The sequence below is a fragment of the Aplysia californica genome, unplaced genomic scaffold (genome assembly GCF_000002075.1).
Source record: "Aplysia californica isolate F4 #8 unplaced genomic scaffold, AplCal3.0 scaffold00095, whole genome shotgun sequence".
Classification (NCBI taxonomy): Eukaryota; Metazoa; Mollusca; class Gastropoda; order Aplysiida; family Aplysiidae; genus Aplysia; species Aplysia californica.
The window spans coordinates 1,195,891-1,205,831 of record NW_004797365.1 but is presented as its reverse complement, the minus strand read 5'-3'; the positions used below and the strand labels follow the sequence as shown (position 1 = coordinate 1,205,831).

The 9,941-nt window shown below is 42.1% G+C and overlaps 1 protein-coding gene across 1 annotated transcript in view; it reads right to left on the bottom strand.

Moving 5' to 3' along the window:
* LOC101853846 (jmjC domain-containing protein 8) overlaps nucleotides 1-9,893 on the bottom strand; it is a 19,241-nt gene extending 9,348 nt beyond the window's left edge. The window contains exons 1-4 of the mRNA XM_005095091.3: nucleotides 9,647-9,893; nucleotides 3,485-3,580; nucleotides 2,045-2,093; nucleotides 433-529 (exon numbers count right to left, since the gene is read on the bottom strand). Of these exons, the coding sequence (XP_005095148.1) occupies nucleotides 433-529; nucleotides 2,045-2,093; nucleotides 3,485-3,580; nucleotides 9,647-9,768 (364 nt within the window). The 5' untranslated portion in view covers nucleotides 9,769-9,893. The remainder of the gene's footprint in view (nucleotides 1-432; nucleotides 530-2,044; nucleotides 2,094-3,484; nucleotides 3,581-9,646) is intronic.
* Nucleotides 9,894-9,941: the final 48 nt, after the last annotated feature.

The window sequence follows — 9,941 nt, the reverse complement described above, 5'->3', positions numbered from 1 at the left end:
GTGGTCACTGTTTACCCAGTCTGTAACAAAGAAACAATGGACGTCAACATGAACTTGTGACAGAAGCCTCGCTCGTTCTCTCCTGAGTGGTGGCAACCCATGTGTTTGTTTTAACATGGTACTCGGTCTTCCTCGTCTGATACATTTCGTTTTATCATCACTCTTGCGCAAAAAATCAACAACGAAATAAAAATAATAAACAAAATACAAACAACAACAACAAAAACAACAATGCAGCTACTTTCGATTGGGACCTCAGATGGGAATGGTTTGTTTTCTTCACCTTGATCAGTCCTGCCTAAGACGGCCACCTGTCTTATACGGCCACTTTTCTCCTTGACAATGGGTGGCCATCTTACACTGATTTGACAGTACATTAATAACATATTTTTTGCTGGTGTAAGTAAATATTACACGGTTGGTTTTTAATACCTTTTTCATATGAATGAGTATTCGCAGAACTCAGTTTAATTCGTTTGGAAGCATAGTCTTTCATCATGTTTTCCTTTCTGCATTGGTCTTGAAAAACCTGAAATGTCACAAAAATACGAACTTATTAGCTTACCTTCAACATCACTTTACTTTAACTTTCACTTTACTTTTCCGATTCAGCTGCCATCTGGTTCCAGACCTTCGGCCTGTCAATATGGCAAAGAATTTACAGCTTTTTATCAGCTGTCTTTTGTCGCTGTATAAAGTATTTCCCATATCAGGGGGGGTAAGTAGGTGCTACGCAGGTTGGTAAGTGCAGGGCAGGTATAGAGGTGGTGTGATACTGTTTCATCCTGACAGTCACACAAGGGGCAGTTAGGAGGGGTATCCTTGCAGATCCTATCTAGGTACGAATTCAGTAGGATGTGTTGTGTTGTTGTGTTCGCAGGCGAAAGATAGTGACTTGTTCTCTTCTACTGAGGAAATTCAGTCTTTTGAGTTGGGAGCAGTCATGTGTGCAAATACAGCTCTTCCAGTTTTGCCCAATGCCCATCCATTCAGCCACTGTTCCCTGGTATTGCATTTGATTGACATTTGACGATGTTCTTGACTGTCTGTTGTGACACTGGGTTTTGAGGTTGTGTTTGTGATGCTCCCTTCTTGGCAAGGTGTCTGCTCTGTCGTTTCCTGGGATGTTGCTGTGGCCAGGTATCCACTGTAAATTCAGGTTGATGGTCTGCATGAAGGTGTTAATTTTTTAGCCACAGAGAGGCAAGCTGGGCTTTCAAAATTCATGTTTTCCAAAGCTTGGAGTACTGACTTTCTGTCCGTGAAGATTACAGTATCCTTGATTTTGTCTGGTTATATAATGAAAATGTTGGTTAGGTGGAGGATTGCTGCTTCAATGGCGATGGCCTCAGCCTCATAATTTGTACAAGAAGTACCACAAGGATCAAATAGTTTTTCACATGTCTTGTCAGGATGTTCTGTTCTTACTCCAAAGCCCACATTAACAGTTCCCTTGAAGGCTGATCCATCAGTGTCCTTCAACATCACAATCAGATCATAATGGGTTGAAAATAGAAAGACATTCAAATTTTGAAAAGCCATTGAGAAAAACAATTAAACAGGAAACAAACAGTTATGATTCGCACGAGTAATGCCTATGCGTCATACACTGACCATAAAACACATTCTGAACAATATAACTGACTTATGACAATGCAAATGTATTACTCATACATTGTTGCACTGTTGACAGATGTCACCTAAAACTATATATTGATGGTAATTATATTTTCAATTATTTTTTTAAAAGCATAAGTACCAATGAGAATGATGGGTGACAAAGAATAAACACTGACGCATACATCTTTAGATAAGTGGGAACCAACATAAGCATAATCACAATATTATAGTTCTGTCAAAATGTCAGACAACATACATGAAATCAAATGATGTTCCCCCCCCCCCAAAAAAAAAAAAGCTACAAAAAAAACCACATCTAAGAGAGTAGAGAAATCATAACCATGACTTGAGTACTTATTATTTTAAACAGACTGACTCTTGCATTCAGTCCTCCTTAGTTGACGACCACATTCGGTAAACTTACAGTATTGTCAGTTGCTCCTCGTATAACGACAGGCAGATCATAAGCATATCTGAAATAGACATTTCAATTATTTTTAATTCCTTTAGCTTTCAGCTTTCAGCTTTCAGTACTACACATAACCTGCACTTTAAACAAATTTGAAACACCAATTCACCTTAATTTCAGTTATAAAAATGCTATGCAGGGTTAAAAATTAAGCTACATATCCTACTTTTTTCATGCAAACTAACAATTTCAAAACACAATCGTTTATGTATCTCTATCCGTGTATGTTTGCAAGAGTGTCAATTATAAACCAGACAGGAAATAACGTAACAGAACGTAACTACAGTGGAAACCATATATAACAGGCCCGGGAATAATAGGGAACCGGTAAAAACAGGGATTTTTAGAATCTCCGTTTTTTCCTACTCTATGCCTCTATAAAAAATTATCCGCAATAACAGGACATCATCGGAGCCCAACCGGTTATAGCAGGGACAAAGAAGAGCAAGAGAGAGAGAGAGAGAGAGAGAGAGAGAGAGAGAGAGAGAGAGAGAGAGAGAGAGAGAGAGAGAGAGAGAGAGAGAGAGAGAGAGAGAGAGAGAGAGAGAGAAAGAGAGAGAGAGAGAGAGAGAGAGAGAGAGAGAGAGAGAGAGGAACGCAGTGGTTGAACAAGCCCACGAAAGCCACGCTACTGCTGCAAGCACACGCATCGGGTGAAACAAGAGAGAGATGTGGTGTGCTGCAGACTTCAGTCATCTAGCCCTTAGCCTAGCTACACCCACGTGTAATGTGTTGCTTGTCGCAAGGGAAACTACCCATGAATAAATACAGCTGGGTTAGTCCACAAATGCTTACTTCCCTTGCATTTCTGATTTAACAGGACTTTTTCTCTGGTCCCACCATCCCTGTTATATCAGGTTTCTACTGTACATGTATAGTAGGATGCCCTTTGATGTCTTTGTTCAAAAATGGCTTAGTTGAGAAAACCCTCGAAATTGATTTGGTCGATTGTGGAATGACGTTGACAATTTCGGTGGTACGAAAAAGTGCATGAAAAAGCTAAGTTGACTATTCTAAAACAGACTCAATTACACAATATATCAAAATCTTTTTTACTGCCAAATAACTGTACACTATGTAACAAGGACAACATGGCTATGCAGAAACACTCAGCCTTACACGTATGCCAAGTGCTATGAGAAAAAGACCCAAATAAATAAAACCAAACATAGTTGATATGTGTCATGTAGCTATCCCACTCGAATGAAATAAGAAGTGCAGATCAGACAGAAAGAGACAGAAAGGTAAAACCAGAATATGCAGAAGGTTTGTTTCTGTTCAAAATGTCAGAAGCTTGATAGACCCCCCACCCCCCACCCCACCCCCACCTCCCTAAGAAATAATATGGATACGCATTGAATGCATTAACAAATACAATGTAATAGTAATAAAAACCTATTCAGAAACTCTTGCTGAGAAAGTCCTTTCGCATCTCTCACTTCAATATCACATGGACCAGGAACAGCAAGCATATCTTTCTTTGATGTAGACCTGCAATAACAATTAAACATGAAAAAATAAGGTATTGATAATTCAAAACAATGAAACCTCATTCACAATTAGGAGGTAGTCCACCCAGAACTAATGACTGAAAATGACTTTAACTCTTAACAACTCTGAGTTTTGTCCCATTTGCTAAAGGTAAAGAGAAAGATTGTAGAAAAAAAAAGCTAATAAATTCTTGTGAGGGTCATTTTAATAAGTGTACATAACAATGGAAAGATTTATCGGGTGCACTTTCATATATATGGCAATAATTTCAAGTGTGTACATGATGCCTAAGTTTCATATTATTGTGACATATTAAACTGTGTATCTATAAATACCCCCCCCCCAAAAAAAAACAAAAAAAACAAACAAGCCCAAAGCATTTTCTTCTTATGTAAAAAATAAATAACATTTGATTTTATCTCTAATTCATATTGAAATCACTCAAGCCCACAACAAAATTTTTGCAATCACCTGCTTTATGCCTATCCCATGATGTTTTAATTAAAAAATTAATGTGCCATAATAGAATTACAGTTCGCCCCCGCTATCCGCTATAACAGAACAGTCAGGACCGACGTGATGTCCCTGGTATTGCCAAACCCTGCTATAGTTGGGTATCATATTTACATTCACTGTAATAAATAAATAAATGGGATCACTTTTATTAAAGTACATAGATAACCCATTACCAAGGTATCAGTCTCATGCTTTCTTCTCCTGTGATATTTGTTTTCCTCATCTAGTAGTCTCATCTTGGTTGACTAGACATAAATTGAGATGCACCGGCAACAATAATGATTATGATTCAATAAATAACATCTTTCTATATAGATGTGTATTACATTAGTCTCCGCCTAAACGCTTGCCATACAAAAGTACGCTCCACTCAAACACATGCATTCGTCATCTGATTTTTAAAAAAAATATAATTTAGATCATGTACAAACGCACATGCAGTCACTCCAACTGAAAGGATGCTTCGAAATGTTTTTTGATTGGTCCCTCGATATATATGCATTTTTGAGAGAAGGTTTCTGACTGATGTTTGGATGACGGCATGTAATGGCCTATGATGCGCAACACATGTGAATGCTGTAGAACACTTAAACAGGAACATATTAAAATGGGCTGCAAAATTTGGGTGGGGCTTAGGTTGCTTCCACTTCTTTACCACCAAATAGCAAGCAATAAGAACAAAACAGTGATGATTTTTCTATCTACTCACAGCGAGCCACAGAATTTTGAGAATCATTCAAAGGAGAAGAATCACTTCTGTCCTCCATCTTTTTGTTCAACGTTAAATTCTTCTGGATGGTGGGGACAAAACCGTTTTATCTCCAAATTTTTCTTATTGATTTTCATCTGGTGAAAAAGTAGCCTCAAAAGCGGTTTGAAGTAATGAAATGTAATAAATAACTGTTAAATCTCAGCGGCACACACAGCACTCCAAACATACAGTGCATGAGCTGGATTAGGCCGTGTAGCCTCAGAAAGTAGAACGCACCTAACAAAGGTCCAATGGGTGCACAGGTAACTGTGTCATTGAGGGAAAGTGTGTCGTCAACTTTCACTCCATTGTCAGGGCTAGGAGAGCGTGAGCTCTCTGTGCAGTGTCATTTTTTCAAGTCTTCTACCTCTTTACAAGAGGGGTTTCATTAAGTGGGGGCCGGGGAACGGGCTCGTCCTTTGCTGAGCCCTTAAGACATTTGATTAGCAGTTAGGTTACTATGGTAATAGTTGTAAGCCGTGACAATAGTGATTGGAGAAACGAGGAAGCCACCAACTTGAATACCCTGTGTTCACAGAGTGATCATAACTACAATTTCACCTGCTTATAATTTCGTTATTTTCATTTGCTTTGCGATAGAGTTGGGGGGTAGGGAGGGGGGCTCAAGCCCGTGAGCCCTTCACTACCCACCGCCACTGGCTGCATTTGTATTCTCAACCGGGGTGAAGAGGCATAATTGGCGAGTTGGTTTTAGTTTTAATGTTTTTAAAAACACAGTGACTACACCGTGAACGTTTTGTAGGCTATGAAATGGAGTCAAATTTGTGTTCAGCATACAAAACAAACTAAAAAAAAGTCAAAACTTGTTCTGCGTCTGTGCCGAGATGCGAGTCTTCTGAGCTCCTCATGTCTAAGTGGGTCAATTTGCTATAATTTAATTAGACAGACATCTAGAGCTACCAACTTGGAATGTTTTGAATTCCATGAGACGCACGCCTCGTTTACGAATCAACGCAGGCGGTTCTACAAGTAGGCCACAAACGCACACAAACTCAAGCAGACTGACACACACACACACGCAGTCATCACAAGGATGATGGTGCTGAGGTAGGAGGGCCAGACTGATACGGGACTGGAAAGAAGGGTGGTCCGAATAATAATCTGATTAATCACACACCCCCTATCCGAAACGAAGTGTCTCTACGTATACGGTAACCCGGCGCCTAGCCTCAGTGTCTACGTACACAGTAACCGGCAACCGGGCACGTAGTCTCAGTGTCATGTACACGGTAACCGGGCATGTAGCCTCATCTACGTACACGGTAACTGGCAACCAGGCACGTAGTCCCTGTGTCACGTACACGGTAACAGGGCAGTTCAGAACTCCAAGTTCAGGTTTTGTCATCCAGTGTTGCCTTCATCCCCACCCCTCCCCCGACTGTAGGCCTACTTTAAAAAAAAAAAATCAATAATCCCCCCCATTCCGGAGCCCTATATTATACTTCGCAGCGCACAGACTTAAAATGAATTTCTGTGACCCCAACCGGTACTCACAATGACAATGTGATGCACTCGCGCAGGTTCACTGACTAGTCACGATCGCAAGCCCAACAAGACACTTGTATGAACTTTCTTTTTTTCAGCAAGAGACAGCACAGAGGACAAATATATATATGATTAATTTTCATTCTGGTTACCGTGTACGTAGATACTGAGACTAGGTGCCCGGTTACCATGTACGTAGATACTGAGTCAAGGTGAGACTAGGTGCCCGGTTACCGTGTACGTAGATACTGACACTAGGTGCCCGGTTACCATGTACGTAGACACTGTCCGAATAATGACACAGCTGATTGTCTTGGACAGGTGGCCATTATGATTTATAAATGGGTAGCGATATTTCCACGGCATGCCGTCTGAAGATCGTAGTTGATATTTCCACGGCATGCTGTGCTGTCTGAACATCGGAAGTGAACCTATATGGTATGCCGTCTTGAGTCGAAATATCTGAATTGATATTTCGACGGTATAGGCTCTGTTTGAAGTGTATCAATGCAAGAATTGTGTTTGTTTTCCAGGCGACGAGTCGGGTGATCATCCCTACCCGACCAGATCCCATCCGCAAATGGGCACCCTACTGTTGGCAAAAAAACCCAAACCAGTCTTCTCTCCATTTTGCTTGCACAAAATAAATTGTGCATCTCTCACTCTCGTTACAGTGACACAAAACATTTCATCATTGTCCATAATGCACAAAATGATAGCAAAGGACAAACATTGTTAACTAAACATACATAATACATGTATCATTAAATTGTATCTATAATGCGTTACTTATGGAAAAGAAAATAGGCTTAATTATAAATAGTCCGGATGTCCTGATTGGCTGAATTTATGTGCCGTGGAATTATCACTTCCGATTTTTCGACGGCCTGCCGTATAAATATCCACTTCCTTTATAAATAGAAGGCTGATATTAGGGGACCGTACGCCCCAATAGCACTTGGCGCTAGGAGGTAGAGACGGGCGGGAAGCGCTTTTTCCTTCCCGAGCGAGAAGACCGAGAAGCTGACCTTCTTCTCGCCAGGACCGGTCCCGAGAACGGGAAATATTTCCCGTCTCGTGTCTCGAGAAATACTTCTCGTCTCGTGACCAATTTCTCTTCTCGCCCCGCAGTTCGAGCCACCCGTTCAGCGAGAAGACCGGCCGTGGCCGAGATTTCTCTTCTCGCCCCACAGAACGAGCAGCTCGTTTAGCGAGAAGACCGATCGTGGCGGGGATCTAAACTTAGAAACTAGGCTTGCCCTGTTGCGCAGGCGCAGGCGGTGAAGGAAGGTAGGGAGACCTAGGCCTAGGCCCTGATCAACTCCCCACTCGCCTCGTCTCGCCAACCTCTCCTCTCCCTTTCAGTTTCACACACAGGACGGCACGGTGATGGGTGGCACTGTCTGCGTTGTCATTTCTCGCCTCTCACTCTCTCACTCTCGTTACTGTTACTCGTTGTGTCAAGCCAACGAGCAATATCATGTCTCGGTACTGAGCAGTAGTTTAGTGCCCGGGAAGTGACGGGAAGGCCGTTACCCGCGAGAAACGGGTACTCGGCTCGTCTCGTGCCCGCCCCTACTAGGAGGGGACCGTACGCCCCCATAGTGTTTGGCGCTAGGGGACCGTACGTCCTACCTGCGCTTAGGCGTGGTGTTACAGAACTGTACGTAGATGAATATATTATACTGCATGCATCTGGACTTTGCAAAAATACAGGAGGAAAACGGCCAGTTTAATGAAGCTCCAGACGTAAGGAGTTATTACTAGGGAGAATGTATTCAGACATTTTAAACATTCTCCTAGTAATAACTCCTTACGTCAGGAGCTTCGTTAAACGGGAGTGTATACAGACCCGGTAACCGGGAACAAAGTCACAATGTATACAGACCCGGTAGGGGAACTCTTTTGTGATTTCGGAGAGTTCCAGCGCCCTCTTGGCTCAGGGTAAAACTAGGTTCTTCTAGATCTATGGCCTAGGTCTAGATCTAGACCGACAGATATAAATCATTGATCTAGTTTCGAGGCTAGCCTATATCTAGATCTAGAATCTAGAGACCTAGAATCTAGATCTAAATCTAAATCATGAAGATTGCGGATGTCTTTTCGATGAACGATCGTTTTTCCCCCGTTTTGGAGTTGGAGGAATCACAATTTGAAGAAAAGAACAATGTCATAATTTAAATCGAGCAGTCACCCCCCCCCCCCCCCCCTCTCTCTCTCCCTCTCCTTCTTCTGTCTCTGTGTATCGCTCGCATTCTCTTTTTTTTGTTTGTCTCTGTCTTTCTTTCTCCCCTCGTATTTCCCACTCTATCTTTCTCTCGTTCCCTCCTGCCAACTGTGTCATACATTTTGCTAGCACTTCCCTCTGCTCTCTCCTCTCTCTCTCTCTCTCTCACTCACTCACTCACACACACACACACACACACACACACACACACACACACACACACACACACACTACCGGGTCTGGGTGCTGAAACTTTCCGAAATCGCAAAAGAGTTCCCCTACCGGGCCTGTATACTTCGTGACTTTGTTCCAGGTTACCGGGTCTGTATACACTTCGGCGTTAAACTGGCCGTTTTCCTCCAGTATTTTTGCAAAGTCCAGATGCATGCATATCTGCGTACAGCCCCATAACACCACGCCTCAGCGCAGGTAGGACGTACGGTCCCCTAGCGCCAAACATTATGGGGCCGTACAGTCCCCTAGCGCCAAGCGCTATTGGGGCGTACGGTCCCCTAACAATAGCAATAGCCTAAATAGAATAGATCAGAATCAGACTGCACTCTGGGATTGAGCTGTGATAAGAACTACTCGTTATGACTTTCAACTTATGAGAGGGGGTTAGATCTAGATTCTAGATCTAGACTCTAGCTTTTTCATGTGTTCATAACACATTATAATAGAAAGCTAAAGATAGATCTAGAGTCTAGATCTAGACTAGACAGACTAGAATACTACTAGATCTAAGGTGTTGTTTTCAGACTTGACACCGCTTCACTAGATGGCAATTGACACCAGTGTCAATTGCCACAGCTTCACTCCGTGGAGCCCCATTGCAGAAAAAAGGGCAATGAAGCAATGAACTGACTCTGGCTGGCTGGTAGGCCTTCACTTCAGACAGCTACACTACAGAGGACAGGCAACAGCTGGTAGATCTAGACTAGATCTAGAATCTAGATCTGGATTGCTAAAACGGTCCGTGACTGCCGTGAGTCGTGATCTAGATATAGAATATAGATCTATAAAAATCTAGAATCTAGATCTAGACTAATAAGAAAAGTGGAATTACCATCCCCCATCATCTAAAGATCCCTCGTCAGTCAAACAGGAGGAGGTCGTTGTACACACTCCAGCCAAAATAAGAAACCAAGAAAACGTTGACATCTTGTCTCGAACATGCATTTTCAACATTTTGTCAGAATCCTTCGGTCGGATTCGGCACGAAATTTGGAACTTTCGTTTTCTTCTTTTCCTGTTCCGTTTTGTTTGGTTGGCAAAATTTTCGTCCAAAATTTTAGTAAATTGTGTCTCTCCAGGTCTCTCTTCCGCTTTTTCCCTGTTGCAGAGATAGAGAGAATGAGCTT